Source organism: Parambassis ranga, chromosome 16 (assembly GCF_900634625.1).
Source record: "Parambassis ranga chromosome 16, fParRan2.1, whole genome shotgun sequence".
In the NCBI taxonomy this organism is placed as follows: Eukaryota; Metazoa; Chordata; class Actinopteri; family Ambassidae; genus Parambassis; species Parambassis ranga.
The window spans coordinates 2,515,899-2,534,511 of NC_041036.1; the positions used below are offsets into that span (position 1 = coordinate 2,515,899).

General features: G+C 42.4%; 1 protein-coding gene across 1 annotated transcript; it reads left to right on the top strand.

Annotated features, from left to right (window-relative positions):
• The first annotated feature begins 12,156 nt into the window (after positions 1 to 12,156).
• Positions 12,157 to 18,391, top strand: LOC114448971 (pituitary tumor-transforming gene 1 protein-interacting protein). The gene is made up of 7 exons (XM_028426256.1): positions 12,157 to 12,424; positions 12,676 to 12,722; positions 13,381 to 13,489; positions 14,247 to 14,352; positions 15,199 to 15,264; positions 16,059 to 16,105; positions 17,914 to 18,391. The coding sequence occupies exons 1-7, from the start codon at positions 12,304 to 12,306 to the stop codon at positions 17,961 to 17,963; spliced, it is 546 nt and encodes a 181-aa protein (XP_028282057.1). The 5' UTR covers positions 12,157 to 12,303; the 3' UTR covers positions 17,964 to 18,391.
• Positions 18,392 to 18,613: the final 222 nt, after the last annotated feature.

Here is an 18,613-nt window from a genome sequence, read left to right on the forward strand (position 1 = left end):
GTGTGGTTTAGGAGGGCGGTAGATGAGTAGAACAGTGCACGGCAGTGGGTGTTTAAATTTAAAATCTAGGCTTTCAAAAGAGCAGAAACTGGGGATAGACAGAGGGGTTATGTCAATGCTATTGTGATATATAGCAGCCAGGCCCCCGCCACGTCCAGTTCTGCGTGCACTGTCTAGAGAGCTGTATCCATGGGGGCATGCCTCATTTAGAGCTGAGTAAACATCTGGTTGTTGCCATGTCTCTGTGAGGCATAAGATGTCTATCCCCTTCTCCACAATGTGTTCGTGGATGAGAGCAGATTTATTTGACAAGGATTGTACATTGAATAGTTCCACAGTGGCAGCGCGGGTTGACTGGTGTTTGTTAAGTGGCCGGAGGACGCTGTAATCCACTCCGGGATTTCGGCCCCGCCCGAGGAACGGGAGCCTGTCGTTTTTATTCTCAGTAGTGGTTTTGCTCTGATGACGTATGTGATGACGTGCCATCTGTGCGACGGATCGTGAAGCAGTCCAGAGTGATGGAATCGTGGACTCACCGTGTTTGGACAAGACAAACCGGCGACGAGAACCTCTGTGGATGTAGCGTGGTCGGTGATGAAGACACAGTGTTGCAAGACAGCTGTGCAGAGAATGTATGGTCCAGACGATTGTCCGAGGGTTCAACTGCCGGTTTGTTACATGAACTTTGCTGGGACTATGGACACCGGACGAGGCTCGGTGTAGCATGAATAGCAGCTGATGCTAATATCGTTCCAATTTTGTGCGGTGCCTCTCTATGTTTCGCCAGCAAGGCGTGCCACCCACCAGTGAGTGCACTGGAGGCAATGCGGGTAAAGTGCCTCCAGTGGACACACAACAATGATTAGGGAGGAGTTGGGATTAAACCACCAACCGTCTGGTTATTGGACAACCATGCCCCCCCCCCCCCCCCCCCCCCAAAAAAAAAAAAAAAAAATCTTGTAAATTCGTTGGTTTGTTTCTTGTTTCAGTTTTTGTATTTCTGGATTTGGGTTTTTGTTTTTGTTTGTTACAACAAACCCACCTGGGTTGCTGTATCCTGCCTGCACTCTGAGACCTGCACCGTTTCAAATATGTGCAAAGCATCAGTGAAAACAACAACAGCTAATCACAGGTTATTTACTTTTAATGAGGATTTCTGACTTTATAACCTGCACAAAGGCATCCTTCACCTTTATCTTCATCCAGCTATGTGCTGTTTCCATGGAGGTGCAGGGCTTTATGTTGCATAAATAAAATGTACACATTGAACAGATGGAGCAACAGTGAATAAACTGATGTATTCTCCACACAAAGCTCACACATCTGGCTGTCATAGAGTCTAGAGTACAACAGATATTTGACAATTGTCCTCTCATCAACAGGTTAACAGACCGGGCCCTGGAAAAGCATTATTAACCAGGTAATTGCCAGCTAATTAGCCAATTGTTTGTTGGCACTTCACTAGCGTACATTATTGCCTGCCCACCGACATGATTTATGAGTCCATAGATCACATTCTCTCTAATGATTTCCTTTCAGCCCCCATTACTGCTGTTATATTCACAGCGATGCCTCACTTCAACTTCAAATCTGTAAGAGCGTGACACTGAGGTGAGGTTAAATGTAGATGTATCAAAACATTAGCGAGGCAGCAGCCATCATCAAACACATCATGTGAGGCTTTATTAGTCTTCACTGCTTTTTCGATAATGCATCAAAACACATCTTAGCGCTGGGGGCCAAAGGGCCGGCGGTCGGAGTCCTGCTGTTAATATTCTGCACACTTCCTAATGTATGCACTCAGTGACATGGAATTAATTGAACCTCGAAATATATAATTTTTTTTTACAAGCAGCCCGCAGCTTATCTTGGAGGACACTGTAATGAGCTCAGCCCTTCCATTTGTAAAGAGTGGAAAATTACAGGTTTTAAGCATTTACATCTGCAGTTTAGCGGCTCAATTAGAGGCAGATTTGTGTTTTCTCCTCTCCGTTTGCTGTGAATACAACAGACCGAGGCACTTTCGAAACTATTCTTCTCTTTATTATGGAAAATACAGTAGATTTGCTGATGGTGGCTTTTGTATGACTGCTTTCTGTTCCATTCCAGGATGGTTTTTTAACTGTTTTGTGCACCAATACAGACGACCTGTTCACATCAGGAGATCGTTAAAAAAAAGGCCAGACTATGTAGTGTATGTAAAAGCTGTGAAGGGTCCAACGACAGACGGACTGCAAAAAAATACTTTTTCCCATGATGTTACCATTGGGTTTGCAGTCTGACCACAGCCATGTCAGTGGCATCTGAGTCTGCTTGAACTCCTGGTTAATCCCAATGCAGGCAAAGATCTGGATGGACAGTCACACAAGAAGGAATCTTACAGTTGTCATAAAAAAGGAATTTTATCACTACAGACTAAAGCTGTTTTTTCTTACCCGGCTCTAAACATGTTTATTTAGAGCAGTTTTAACATAGAGGTCGATGACTATTTTTGACACTTGTACAGGGGCTTTGTTTCTCAGCTCCAGAGGTTGCTGCATGGGTGTGCTGCATCAAGAAGGCAGCAAATAACAGGGGCCAACAGGCCTTAAAATGAAAGGGTCACAGCATAACCATGAACTCTACAAAAACAAAGAACTGTGAGCTTCCATGAACACTAGACAAGGTTTATAAAAGACATTTCTTTCTGCCCTCAAATGCTATTTAAAAATACAATGCACATTCTTTTAACCCTTATGCACTGTTCGGGACATTTTTGTCATCTAAGAGAAATTGTTCTGTTTAATTTGGCCATAATTTTGTCTCTATGTGAGTAAATTGAATCATTTTTCGGAATAATCCCAATTTTACATAAATTCTGTTATTGTGATTTTAATTTTTTTTCATAGGTCAATAATACACTGTGTGTGTTCTATTAAAAATTAGCCATTTTGTGTGTGTGTTTTTCCATTTATCAGCACCACCCCTCATGAAATTGGTGATTAAAGGGTTAAATGCCAAAAAAATATGAAAATAATATTTATCTGATATATTTTTAAAAACGTTAAAGTTAGAGGACGTTTTTGTCCCAAACAACAGGAAAGGGTAGTGTTTGCAAACGTTGCACAAGGGTTAAACAAGTAGTGGAGCGTTTGTTGAATATACGATGAGGTTTTTGTTTTGAGCCATTCCAATATATATATCATTCTCAAATAAGTGACATAATGACCAAAAGAAAGACTATTATTAGACCTTCTCAGGGGAGGAGGCAGCAGTTGGCACAGAGCTGCTGAAATTTCTTATTTGACACTAACCACATAGGATTAATATAACTCACCGTGGGTGTGTGATTGCACTGATAGCAACCATATTCCTTTCCCTGAGCTTAGAGGAGACAGGCCTCAATGTGGCACTCCTGTAATAAGTATATTGGAGCTTCTTAATATAGCAAAATATTGGATTGCTATATACTGCTGCAGGCCACAGACTTTTATGTTTGTCCACCCACCACTGACAGGCTCTACCTGGGAGGGGAGAGATGGTGATGGTGCCTTCGTTTCATACAAACTGGTTTTCAAGGTGATGTGGGCTCCATAGGAGGCCAAGCAAAGCCTCTGTGTCTCTGGGATTCTTTAATGACGCCTTATAGAATCCATTCAAGAACGTCAAGAACAAATTTACAAATAATATTCAACACACATTTATGAGAAAAAATGGAAAAACTAATTGACAAGAAAAAGATCAAATATATGTGGAGAGAAACTTCTCTCTGCTTCGCTCTAATACACCTCAGGGTTCAGACTCTGGGCAGCGCTGCTTTTGAAGCATTAAGCTACGGGGATGTGTGGGACTGAAAGCTGGTGCTGAATCCCAGTTTTCACCTACCATATTTTGGGGATTATGGATTATTTTATTATACAGTACATACAAAATGTAGTTTGAAAGTCAGAATCCCGTAACAATAAGCAGGGATTGTAGGCAGGTCAGTCTAATTTAAGGGTGAAGTAATTGACTGCTGTGTAAACCGTAGTCTCAGCCAGCACAGGGTTAAAAATAAATGAGATGCTGTAACATAGGACGGTGTTTTCCAAACACCTCTACCAGTGTTGACAGTGAGGGTCGATGCGGCCCAGTACAGGCGAGCCAAGAACCAGACAGCTAACTGTAGCGTGGGCCAAGCAAACCGCTCAAATCCTTCTTAGAGCTCCCTCGCAACAACGCCCGCTATTTGCTCCCCTGGTGGGGAAACACCTTCAGAGAGAGACAAAAAGGGGCTCACTGAGGACAGACCACACTCTTCATTAGCTTGTATTTGCATGGATAACTCTCTTCATGTGTATGTCCCCCATCCCTGAAGAGAACCACTGGGTCACATTTCTTTTCCTGTGAGTCACACTGGAGCTAATGGGACAGATTAGAACACATAATGGCTTAGTTCATACAAATCTGTCACTGTGTGACTCTGCTGTAGTTTGTTGATAGTGTGACATTAGTTTTTACTCATATCATATTTGGGTTTTTAAAAATCATTAAAATCCTGTTTCCAGCTTTTTTATGGAGGGAAAACATCACAGAAACATCATCAATGCTGCACTCCACAGTGGGCTGCTGTGAGCACCTCAGTGATTGCTGCTTGCACAGTAATCCTTCTCCATTCTGCAGTGTGATTGCTGCTTGTCCAGCAGTCCTACTGAGAGGAGGAGGAAGATCTAGCTTGCAGAGACTTGTAGATTTCAGTCGTGTGTATGTAAGAGTTTAAATCGAGGCAACTGGACTCAAGGATTGTTTTTTGAAGACGTTTCGAGTGGCTTCTTCAGTTCTGCTACGGTTCTGGTTGGGAATCTGAGTTTTATGTGTTCAGGACCTCTGTGGGTGGATCTTGCAGGAGCTCACATGACTAAGATCCCTCTAGTTGGTTAATGGTCAGTTAACGAGCAGAAACTGTGTCTGGGCCATGTGCAGGACTAGTTGACGGCCCATCATTAGAGTTTGAATGGGAGTGAAGTCTGCTAGGAAGGGATGAAAGGACAGAGCTGTGAACAGGTGAGAGCTGATGCCTCAGCCCTCCTCCTCTGTTCAGAGAGGGTTTTTTCAATTTCACATAGATGCTTCTTTGACTCCTCTTTCATACCATCTGTCCTCCCTGTCTAGAATTTGGACATTACTATCCTCAAAGGAATGGCCACTGTCTTTGAGGTGAAGGTGAACTGCTGAGTCTTGTCCTGAGGAGGTGGCTCTCCTGTGTGGTGCCATCCTTCTGTGTAGTGGTTGTTTGGTTTACATACAGCAGAAGTAAAGTTTACCTGACCTAGAGGTAATTAAAGTAAAACCTGCACTCCTGGTGGTATTCTGATGAAACAGCTTCTCCGTTATCTCACAAAAACACCACATCTGGAGGATGCACTTTCAACCAGATGTGGTGTTTTAACACATGGTTATGTTTATGCTGATGGGACAAATGGACGTTCACCGTCATCCCATCATGGACCAATACAGCCACTGCAGTCTGTGTTAGGAGTATTAGGTTGGGGCTACAAGAGGCACAGCAGCCTTTCACTCAGGAGTTCAGGGGTTCAGCTCCACTGACACCATGAGCTGTTCTGTCACTGTGTGAGTCACAGGGTTAAACTACTGGTTAAAGGTAGGGTAGAAGATTTTGAAAACTCAGTGAGAGTCAGCCAGATTTGGAAAGTAAACACACGTCCCTTTCTCTCGGAGCTCACCCCGAAGCCACGCCTCCCAATCACATGGACGCGCATTACCTGAAGACGAGCTGCGGTCTGTGACTTCGGCCATCATGCACGTACCTCTCTGGTGCGCGCAGAGCAGGAAGAGAGTGACAACCAGCCAATACTCCGCGCAGGGTCCACCCGGAGGATTGGCTGATGTTTTTAGTGTTTTATAGCTTCCACAGATGATTCATATTCTTTGTTTTAAAGCAAAACTGCTGAACTAATTGGTTGCTATCGGATTGTAAAGAGAAGTTACACTAATTTAACAAAAGGTGCATCAGAATGAAATCTCCTACCCTGCCTTTAAGGTTAGGCTTTAAAAACCAGTGTACAGCGTAAAATGCTTAAAATTTAATCACACATATTTTTTATTATTCCATTACTACTATTTGTTTGGGGCCAAAACCCATACATTCGATAAAATAAATAGTTTGTTCTTTAAATGTCAGTTTGCTGAATGTAACTGTAAGTTAAGCTGTAGAATGAATGTTACTTCTGCCTCAGTCAGACAGCTCTGCAGGATCAACGAGTCGAAGCTTGAAGAAAGTACGGAAGCAGCAAGTGGAGGAAAACTTGGAGTTTGACTCCACACTTGCTCTCTTTTCTCTCCAACCTTCATCGCATACATAAGCGCGCTAACTCGTACGCACACCTACACACACATGCAGACACAAATACAGGTATACACACACAATGAACACACACACAGATATACGCACCCACACACACAGCCTTACCCAACTCCACTCTGCTCATGTGTGAAATGAGCAAGGGTCTTATCTCTTGGAAACACACCACTGAGCCAGAGGAGAAGGAGAGAGAGGGAGAGAGAGAGAGAGAGAGAGGGAGACACACAGCGGGGGAAAGAGGGAGGGAAGGGAAGTCGGAGGGGGAGGAGGGGAGGAAGGGGAGGTTTGTCACGTGTTGTGCATGCTGATGACTGTGGACTCTGGAATCTGCTGCAGACTCCAGAAGTCTGAGGATGAGCTGTAATCATCCTTCTGTACGTCTACGGCAATCCTTCACCGACCTCAGCAAGTTGGCAACACACACACACACACTCCAAACACACACACACACATTTATAACTATTTAAATGTATCATACAGAGAAGATATTGAGAGGAAACATCCTGCGAAATTAGGTCAAAGACAGCTCAGTGATACTGAAATATTTGAAATGCAAACTTTGAAATCTGCATTAAAAAAAGACTGAGGTAGGAGCTTTGGATTCAAAGGACAGCTTGACCGAGGGGGCTTCTTCACAGCGAGGCCGTCGCACCTGCAAATAGCATCTGCATGTACCATTGTCCCCCCTGCTGGGCTGAACGCCCGCTGCTCCCGCCTGCTGCAGACTTTTAGCACATTTAAAGAAATGGCTATTAAAACTCTTTAAAAGACTTTTAAAAGACAGTTGGCTCCCTACTGAGAAATGTAATGAGGAGACCTGATTAAAGAAAGGAACGGGAATACATTGTTACATTTAAGAATCCAGAAAGGAAGTGAAATGAGCAGTGAGCACAGTAGGTCCTCTACTTGGAGCAGATGACATGAGCACCGTATAACAGCTTTGTATGATACAGGAACTCCGGAAATAATTAGCTTCAAGTTATTCAAAGATCATTTATAGCTAAATAGCTCAATTTAGCACAATTAAGTGTTATTTGCCTGCTCTCCAAAATGACATTACTTAAAGGTATATTGAATGCTGGCTTTGTTCCACATGCCATGTTCAACAGATGCAGTGCTCCACAGGTGGAGGAGGAAAAAAATTCTGAAGAAAGAAAAGCATAATTTACATCTGCAAACTGCTGAAATTACAGTTAATGTGCGTGTCCAAGGCAGTCTATAATAGTAGTCGCTTCAATTGATCCTCACACTTCCCCCCTTTTCTTCCCTCTGGATCTTTGTCTGTCTGTGATAATGGCTCAGGGCTGCCTGGCTTCTGCAGGCCTCTGATGCCACCGTGTGGTCAATGTGGGAACGGACATAATCAGGATCAAATCATGTGTAAGACTGCAGCATTGAATAAATTTACATAAATTAATTAATCAAATTATCAGGACAATTAATAACAACAATAATTTGACAATGACATGCTAACACCATGTTGCTAGCTAGCTAGCTAGTCATTGTAATGGCTGATTTGTGCATTACAAACATGCATTTTGAAATATGTTTACGTTGATTTAATTTGAGAGATCACCACAGCAGAAGGCAGCATACTGAACGAAGAATTATGGACAATTATGTATTTTTATATTTGCAGGTGTGTCCTGTTTCCCAGGAGAGGATGCCCCCCTTGTGACTCTGTTTCAAGGATTAGAGGTAATCCCATGGCTCCTTCCCATTTTTAACTTTTAACATTTTTAACCCTAGGTTTAGCTGTAACATCATTGCCAGGTATAGTTGAGTAATAGTTGAGTACTTACATCCACCACTAAGAGGTGGTGCCACACACATTCGATGTGCTGTAATGAGTGGAGTCATGGAGCTGTAATTGAGGGAGCGTGGAGGATTCTTGTATGAAATCATTTCATTCGACTGTAACCCCTGGAACCTGTTGTCAGGCTTAGTCATTCCCTCTGTAACTACAGCAGACCTTCAGTGATTAAACTCGTCCTCAGCTAAAAAAAACATAACTGCTAAATTATAGTGCCTGAAAAATGGCCGACATTAGTGTGACTGTCAATCCAGAAACACTGCCCCATGTTGTGTTTCTCAGTCAGTCAGAGAGAGCACATTAGTCCGCATTATCTGCCACCAATAAGCTCTCAGCGTGAGGGGGGAAAAGGCTCGAGCGGAGGACTAAAAAAAGGCCAGTTTGGATCATTGAAACATGACTCAGCTCACAACGACACTGCAGAACTTTTGTCAGCTATTACAGTGAAGCTGGTCACTCATTTAAAAAAATCAGAGAGGCAAGTGTCAGGGACTGAAAGGCAAATTCAGAGACAGGTCATCTTATCTTATATGTTTTCATTCAGTTAGATATAAGTCCATATCTCTTGTTTTCATTAAAGGACAAGACAGCCCAGTAACCACTTGGTTTTAAAGATCATTGTGCTCAGCAGCCTTCACCAGCCGGGCAGCACACTCAGCAGGAGAGACGCCTCTGGTCTGATGCACAGAGATGCAGCCACAGGCTTTCCTGTCTCCTTCAGCATCCCCACAGCCCACACAGCCTCTTCAATGGGCTCAAAGTGCTACAGTGACAGGCAGTGGCACACTCAACAAGTGAGTATTATCCTATTTTTTTGTACCTCAGCAGTCAGGAAGTCCACATTTGTCTGGATGAAGACATCCAGCTGTTTCCTAAAGATCACCTTCACCTCAGCCTCACTCTTACAGCTCAGGTAGGATGGAGTCTGGGACACTCCTCCGGCAACCGGAGCATCACCCTTGTTGGCAACCTCATGGGCCAAGCCACATTGATTACTATCATTGATTAGTCATGAATATTTTTTTATTTTTTATAATTATTTTTTGTTATTTAAATTTTTTATTTTATTAAGTTTTATGAAATGTATACAAATAAACATAGGGTCACAATACAACAGTTAGGTTTTGATTTTGGTGTATATATATATATATATATATATATATATATATATATATATATATATATATATATATATATATATATATATATGTAAGAGTAAACGTGTAAAGCAAATTTCACATAAAAGAAATCCCCATCCTGGTAATCCAGTCCATTAAGTGAAATGCAAGAGAGCGTTGCTTTTAGCCTCTAATTCCAGTGTTTTTATCAGTCTTTGCATAATTCCAAAAAATGTTCCCAAGGACACGTCCTTTCCTCCATGTTGTCCTTTAGTCTACAAAGCATAGACTCATAGGATGCTGTCTCCACCATTGCATCCATCCAGTCCTTCAAACTGGGGGAGACTGCTGTTTTCCAGTGTCTTAGAATTACTCTTGAAGCTGTAACTAGGCCCACCATAATGACAGAAAACATTCCTTTTGATACTGTTGATAGTTGAGATCTGTCCCCTAGCAGACACATAACAGGAGTAAGGGGGATTTTTAAACCAGACCACCCACTCAGGAAGTCCACCACTTTTACCCAGAATTGAGCCATGTGTACACTCACATATACATGTAAGAAGTTTCTGTTTTGCACTTCACACACCTATTATTATTCAACAGGTTCATTCTATACAATCTCACAGGGGTATGATAATATCTGTGTATGATCTTGTACTGTGTGAACTTCCCAATCATGAATATTTTCAAAATATGCCCATGTATGATTTTCCCTATGTTTTATTTTAGTGTTATTAGTTTAGATCTTAATGCAGGCTGTATATACGCCGTACCTGTATATCATCATCATCATGGCAAAATCACTCAGGATACAGAGGGATAAATGTCACGTTTCTGTGTGGACAATCGGTCAAATGATGATGAATGAAAAACCTTCACCTGATTCTGTAGCTCTGTACAGCTGGAGCGTTGATGAGCGTTTCTTCTCTCATTGTTTTTGGGTCCCCAGTTTTGCACTTCTGGTTCATGTGTCAGAGGAGCGCAAATAGAGTTTCAAAGTAGAGTTTGACAATTATCATCATGTGAGGGCAGGAGGTGAGGCTGAGCATAGAACAGAAACCTCCCTCTGAGGTCAAGACACTGATTGTGATGAGAAAATGAGGATGCTGAGGATGAGGAGTGGACCTGAGCTAGAAACTGTGAAAGAGGTTTGCAGCAGTTGATACTGATGCAACAACAGAGAGCAGCAGAGAGGAGAAATTTGACTAGTTAGACTGAAGGTGATGAGAGTGAGTGGACGAGAGAGGGGGAGGGTCAACGCAGGTGATAGACCAGCAGCTACAAATCTACAGAAACCCCAGAAAGACAAGGATAGGACGTTAAGGCTCAAAGCTGGTGGCCTGCTGGCAGCAATAACAATCAAAGCCAAGATAATAACTTATATCATGAGTTCATACAAATGATCATACAGCTGTTTAAAAGAGCCAAAGCTCTTGTGGCGTTACAGTGCCACCTACTGATCACTCTTTGCCCTCCAGGTCATTAGAATTCCAGGGAGTGATCCGGTTGCAGCATGAAGTCATAGCAGATAAAAAGCAGTAAACACACTGACAACAACAGCCTCAGGCAGCAAAAAACAGACGCAAACTCAGGACACAAAGCCTGATTACAGTCTTGAAAGGATTGCATCAGTTTCCACTAAACCATGGCTTGTTTCCATTCCCAGGCTGGAGCTGATATGCTCATATGTACAGTCACACAGATCACACACAAACAGGGTGGAGAACGCAGAAAATCTATGATGAGAGAGGATGGTCACTTTTTGAACTATTTTTTAAATGACCCAGAGCTGTTTCTTTTGTCATTCTTACATCAAAAAGAGCCTGATTGAACCATTCAGTGTTGGAGCCCTTTGTGATGTCATAAGGGGATAGGCCCCGCCCCCTGCAGGTTCAAACCTACTCCTGAGATGAATCATAAAACACAACTTTTTATGATTGAATGTGGGTTGATCGGGATCATTTACAAAATATGAAGATATGAGTCACATGACTTGGATTACATCCATTGTCTGGGGCCAGGTTATGGATGGCCATCCAGGGAGGATACCAAGGACTTTCTTAGGCCACCCGAGAGTTCTAATCCCTCCGATGTCTTCCTGGGTCTGCCCCAGGGCCTCCTCCTGGTGGCTCGGTGTAGCCAGCTAGACCGCATCATCTCCAAAGAGCACAGACATGATACTGACCCTCTGTTGTGCCAACTCTGATCATAAAAGCTATGACCAAGCTCATTGACAAAAGGAGTCCAGCCTCCATTGGAAATGAGTCTGACTTACTGCAGGTAATGCCAACCAGGCAGCAGAAGAATTGGATTATGTTTATACCTAGCCCCTGATTGGCTATAAAGCTACAGGATAATATGTACTGTCTATTTCATAAGCTCAAAAAGAGCCAACAAGCTGTTAACACATGCCTGAATGATTATTTTTGCACATTTTATTCAAGAAAATGTTCCAACTACCCGTTGCATTTAGAAACTACAGTAATTAGCAAGCAGACAGCAAATAAATATAATAAATAAATATAATAAAAATATATATTTTTCTTGATTTATTTGTGTAAAAATGTTGTTTCATGGTAGAAAAAAGGCAGGATGTTTTTTTGAACCATCTGTGTTATTTATGTCCGCAGACCCCGGAATAAACTGGCTTTTATTATATTATTTATGTGTGTTTAGTTACAGATAAGATAGATCCACACACGTGTAAAACAAAGCGATAAATTCATGTACATACGTATAAACCATCATTATTATCAAGTGAACATGTAAATGGAAAATATGTCAGTATTCTGCTACGTTTGATTGGATGTTTTACTGTCAGCTGTGCGGGTACAGCACTAACTCCGCCCGCCCGGGCTGTCGGAGTATTAGAAACGCGCTAACGTCAGAGAAACAGGAAGTGACAAAACCAGCGAGTCAAAACAGACACAGCGAAGGTTAGGCGTCCAGTGTGGATTGTTGTCGACGAGCTGAGCTTCTGCATTTTGTGGACGCAGATAAGAGTCTCAACTTTTCTTTTTTAGCTTTTCATGATGACGTTTACAACCGAGAGACCAGCTCTGAGCACTTTAGCGAGTTTTGCTGGCGTCCTTCTCTGTGTTAGCTTTGTTAGCTTGGGAGAATGCCAAACAACTCCATCGCCACCAACACGTAAGTTGACTGTTGTTGTTGTTGTTGTTGTTGTTGTTGTTGTATGTAAAAGCAGCGGGTTTGTTTTATAACCGTCATGTCTTTTTATGTAATAAGTCACTTTACTGAAAGTTAATACGTAGGCCAGCTACATTAGGCTGTTTTTATTAAATACGTCACAGTCTGCTCTCCTAATCCCGTGGCGCTGTGAGCATGACTTTTACTTTAGTTACTTTCAGTTGTTAATTTTAGTTTTTAATCTCTCTTTTCAGCCTGCTCTGCCTTCAAAAACTGTGACAATTGCGTTCCCCATGCCAAGGTAAGGTCGTTATCAATAAACTCGTTGCTGTTTCTCAATGATTGAGTCCTTTGCCCAGATATACAGTAATATCACAGGGCAGATTTATGGTTCCTTAGCCCGATCGACTTCCTGCTACTAGTAAAGAGTGAATAGAATGCGCTGAACCAAGGCAGTGTGCCAGAAAATAGTAGTAATAATAAGTGTTTCCCTTACTGTCGTCATCAGAGCTGGCATATTACCAAGTTTACATTCACAGATGTGCTTAAAAAGACATAGGTCTTATTGTTTTGATGTCTTTTTACCTCAAATCATTAGATTTTCACAAGTACACTGCTGTGGAGCTATCGGTTATGACTAATAGTTCAAAGATTGGGTTGGTTTGTAATGCATCTTTTGTCTCTGACATGTTTAGACAGCTCCTTGGCCTTCATGACTGCACTTGGTTGGTGTGTGTGTGTGTGTGTGTGTGTGTCCTGTACAAACAAAACCTGTTGCTCAATTGTGTTGTTATCGGCCAAGTATTCATAAAACAATTCAAGTGAAACGTGAGAATCCATATTGAATATTTAGATGCTTTTTTTTAGTAGGAGAGGCCAAAAAGCTGAAACCAATGTTTTGCATCTGTGTGTAGGTAGGTCCTGTGCATAGTGCATCATGATGTGTGTTGTCTTCACAGTGTCTGTGGTGCTTTGCCTCCAACAACTGCACAGACTACCCAGTGACTTGGCTGCTGCCTCCGGCGTCGTTGTGCCCGTTGTCCCAGGCTCGTTGGGGAGTGTGCTGGAGTGAGTTGATCACTTTTCATATGTGACCTGTTTCAGGGAAAAGTAGAGCTGTGTTTACTGTACGGTGATTTAGTAGTACTGCACTGCCATTTCAGCATACATGACAAATTTGTGATGCAGGAAACGATAAGAGATCTCTTTGTTAATGGAAACATTGCTGTGCAAGTAGGTAGAAATGGAATGAACTACCTTTACTAAATGCTATCAGTGTTGCAGGATATGTGCAGAGGTGGGAGGTTCTGCTTGACGAGTAGTCAGGGAGTAGTCAGGCAGAACGCTATGTTAGTCTCACTTCATGTTGTTTCACTGTCAGAGGAGGGTTGTATCCAAAGTACCCCCACTCTCATTCTTGCAGTATTCTGAATGCTTCCTCTCTCATATGGTTGAGAAGCCGTACCAAAGTAACATAAAATGGTCTGCTTGTGGGATTGAAAATATTTAACCCGCCTATGGATTTTGGCCCCATAGGGTTAAACAGCCAGGCCATAGGTGGAGCAAGGCAGCTGCTTCAGGTGCTTTCCAGCTTTGAATTGTCAAAGTCCCTGACTGATTAAGCCCTGTTTGATGTCAGAGTTATGTTTTTCTCTAAAAATGGAAGTGAATGGTTTCACTTTGGTGTTACAAAGTAGTCACCTGCAGTGATGCAGATGCGGCAGCAGGTGGTGTCATTGCAACATATTTAAGTGAGCTTCATATAAAGGGAGACCTGACTTCTTTACTGCAGGAATATTAACATTATTTTCTTTGTGTAACCTAGTGAACTTTGAAGCCCTGATCATTACTCTGGCTGTGTTGGGAGGAACAATCCTTCTCAGCATCACTGTCTGCTGCTGCTGCTGTTGCTGCAGGAGCCGCTCATCAAGGTAATGTGAATGACAACCTTTGAAGGTGTTTTAATTGCTGGGCGTTTCTACAAGTAGTAGTCAGAATTTTGGTCATCGTGGATATAGATCCAATGAGAATACTGTTTGTCTTTTCGGTAGTAGTATTAAGATCTTATTTTCCTCAAAATCTACTTGGGGATCTAAGGGTTAAATAACCACACAATTGCAGAAACTAAGCCCACCGTCACAACTTGGGCCTAAACTACAAGAAAACTCTAAAACATCCAAAATATGTTTCTTTATGAGAATGGGAGGCCTGAACCATTGACCCATTTAGGGAGGGTTGTGCCGAGTGCCTCTGCAGCAGCCCAGAATCCAGACTGGATCCAGCCTCTGACTGCTGTTCATGTGACGGCACCGTTTGAGCTGTGTGTGTGTGGTAATCTTATTCATTGTGCTGGAGTGAAATGAAAATGTCATGTCAGTCAATCAACTGCAGGCTGACCTGTCACTCACTGACACTGCTGTGGGTGTAGGAGTCTCTTTCATGTCTATCATCTGACTGAAAAAATGGGGACAAAGAGCATGCCTACAACTACAACCACACACACTGTCACACACGCATTCAACAAATGACTGCAGATAATCTTATTTTCTCACCTTTTCATCGTTCAGCATCCATGAAGTTCAGGAATTGTGTTACGGGAGATGATATTAAAAACTCCAGCAGGATTTGAATCACTGTAAAGCTTTTTAAAAACAGTGACCCTGAAGCTAAAGTGGCAGTTTATTTTAGATGAATGTAATTTGTCACATCCAGATGAGTTGTTGTTCTTTAAACAGTTGTGACTCTGATCCTCTGTTCGTGTCTTTTTACATCTGAAGGCCTGACAGAGATGAGGAGAGATTTGCCAGGAGGAGAGAGGAGATCAAACAGCGCGCTGAAGAACGGTAAGAAGTTCACTCCAGGCCTCAGTACACACAGTGTGGAGAAGTCAGTAATGGATCAGAACTGTGTTTATTCAAATAACGGCTTTGGATGGCTGATTGCTCACAGATCACTCTAGCAATAAAACAGCGACTGATTTACACCGGCTGTTTGTGTTGAGATGAAGTGAAGTGATGCCTCTGGAGGTCCGGAGCATAAAACCTCCTCCCAGGCCTTTGTTAGCCCATTGAAAGGCTGAGCCAGGGGCTGACGGCAGGCCTGGTGCTCTGTGTGATTCACTGACTTGCCGTTTCTTACTTGGGTGGAGATGGATAAACATTCGTTATACTGATGTTTTGTGCAAATGAAAATATCACACTTTCCATCTTAGAACCAGAGTCTGTGCAGTAGACACCCAACAACTTCTCCATCAGGCACACCCCTCTAAACTTTTTTCTGTGGCCTGGCTGCTCCACTGACTGCTGCACTGGTTACTGCCTCCAGGGTTAACAAACAATAACTAGTTAACAAAGCTAACAAGCCATAAACCATCTCTGGGAACAGTTTATGTAAAGAGTACTTTTAGCTTGGCTCTGTGTCCTATACACTAACATGGAGGAGGTGGAGTTTATACTCCAGCCAGCCACCAGGGGGAAATCCAGATGTTCTGGCTTCACTTATAGGGAGCTGTCATATACAGCTAATGGTCGATCCCCATAGACCTCCATATTTAAATGCCCACCTTCAGAAATAAACACGTTTTCAGCCTTGTTTTAGATAAACTACATGTTTTACATATTTTTCTTCTTCTTTACAGGAAGGTGGATAAAAAGGCGCGGCACGATGAGATCCGCAGGAAGTATGGTACGTATACAGTTCCCTCTTCATCGTAGCAACATGCAGACGTCACTCATCTTCTGTACTAAGAGACTGTGATGCACTGATTTTTAACCCTTGGTCTAACACAGTGCTGTTGTCTCAGCACATTGAGTCGGCTTCAGCTTCTCCACTGTCATTGACTTTCATTTCATTACTCGGTGCCAGCAATGCATTATTCAGAGGTACACGCTTTGTCCCCATGCAAGGTGATTCAGGTCACACACAGGTTACACTACTCCTGTCTGCTTAAATCAAATTAAGCATCATTGATCATATGCTAGTGTCAAACGTAAGTTCCCCTATGACTGTAAGAGGGATTGGACAGGTCACTGAGACTAAGGCTCGTCTGTGAACTAGGGATGCAAATTATCGATTAATTCATGAATCGTTAGTTGAATGACCTTATCGATCAATTAACGATTAATTGATAAGCTGCGATTTTCCTGGGCCTGAATTTCCCTCAGTTTCACATTAAAAGCGAAATATTGTTTACTGAAAAACTGCATGTCATATTCCTTAATGAGTGATTTGCTGTACCATTGGGGATACAGTACAGACAATGACACTTATGTAGTATAACAAAATCAATTGAATAGAATATGGCTTTAATCTGAGAAAGGTGACAGTAAATTCACAGTCACCTCTCCTGAAACATAAACATTACTGTCTGATGTGTTGTCGCTCCTCATAGTGACACATGTCCAGGAGTCAGGCGTGTGCGTAGCTTGTTTACAGTGAGAGCAGCTACTGAGAACACGGGTTCTATTCAACTAGCATCCTGATTAAAAAGAAAGAAATTCCAAGTGGGACCTGCGTATTCACAGCGAGCGCAAATGGAAATGCTGATTAACATGCGGCAGTCTCCTAGTTTGATCTATTATGGGACTATATTCTGACAGAGCACTGCTACATGCGCACAGAGATCACGCAGCACCTGAAAACAAATACTGTCAAAATACCAGCATGGCTATGGTGCTGATAACATTACAACAGACAGCGCGTCGCATGACACAGTTTTCAGTGTGTGTGCGTGCGTGTGCTTGTGTGTGTGTGTTGGGGCGGAACTCCTCTGTGCACAGTACAGAGAGCAGCAAAGAAATGCGCGAGCATGCAGAGACAGAAATGACACGCCGAGCAGAACTGAGGCTGCTGCTCGTCGTAACGTCTTCAAAAAAATCTAATTAAAATACTGCTGGGGCGATTAACAACTTGACAACTAATTTAATTAACAATTAACTGTTTACATCCCTGTCAGAACAGATCAACAGCAAGCTTGAAATTATATTGTTAAAGTTCAACATCTAGATGAGATGAGGTGATGACACAGGTTGTCATCAGGTCAGCAGTTCATCTAGAACACTTGTTTGCAGGTAAGCAGGCGATGTTGCGTTTGATTTATCAAACAAAGGCTCTCCTGTTCTGGATGATGCAGAGTACGTTGCCTCCCACATTTATTCCACAGTGGAAAATGGTAAAGGAGTCTGAAGCTAATATTCAGACACAGGCTTAACAGAGAGGCTGCCTAAGAATTATGGAAACAGTGACTGAAGATGTAGTCGACAAGACCGACTGGAAAGATGCCACCATTTTCCAACAAGCGCTGAGCATCAGATTTTACCAGAATGATCCTTGATGGGTTTTCCAGTTGATTTTATAAGATGTGTGTCATTGAACTAATGTGTTCTACATGTGATGATCACACACTTTGGGATCGACTGAAAAACGTAGCAGAACTCAGCAGAACTTGACCCACTGCTGACTGCTGTGTCTTCACTTTGTGTCCTTGTGCGCAGGTCTGATCGGCGACTCGGACCACCCATACAGCAAGTTCGAGAACGAGTAAAGCAGCTGCGCTGGAGGACTTCCACAGGCTTCCTGTAGAGCGGCTCTGTCCTCACTGCTAGCTTGGAGTGATGCCCTTTCCTCACATGAACCTTAAACTACAACATCCAGACTGCACATGTTCACAGCGATGCAGTTCAGATGAATTAAAAAAAAAAGTCTCCATGTTGCTGTTGATCAACAATAACAAGCCAGATTAAGGAGAAAATGAATTAGTTTAGCTGTATGATTCTAAATGTCGATGCTGTCGGACGACTCTTCTTTTTAAATTTTCTGCTTTTCTGTCCTGTGCTCTCTCTTTTTATTATTAAATATTGTACTTTCATATCAACCTTTGCACTTTGTACATAAAGTATGATTTATGAAGAATGCAGTGGAGATTGTAAACCAGACGTGTTCACACATGAATAAAACTCTTTTAATGGGGAATTTCTTTTCATTTTGTTGATTGTTAAACATGTGCTTTCTGGTGGCAGGGCGTCAGTGTAGAAAAGGAGACTCGGAATCAGAGGACACAGACATCAGTTCATCAGTTTCTCTTGACACACCAGTAAGAGCTGCGCCTGAACAGTGCAAGAAGGTACAAAAACATTGTATGTATTTTCTTTCACTATTATTATTTATTGAAACAAAAATGGTTTAATTTGATCA

Bases quoted from the DNA above. Each gene is read 5' to 3' on its own strand.
- LOC114448971 (XM_028426256.1), top strand. From the start codon at position 12,304: ATGATGACGTTTACAACCGAGAGACCAGCTCTGAGCACTTTAGCGAGT. The intron at 13,490-14,246 runs GTGAGTTGATCA...TGTGTAACCTAG, and splicing joins TCGTTGGGGAGTGTGCTGGA to TGAACTTTGAAGCCCTGATC. The intron at 14,353-15,198 runs GTAATGTGAATG...TTACATCTGAAG, and splicing joins TGCAGGAGCCGCTCATCAAG to GCCTGACAGAGATGAGGAGA.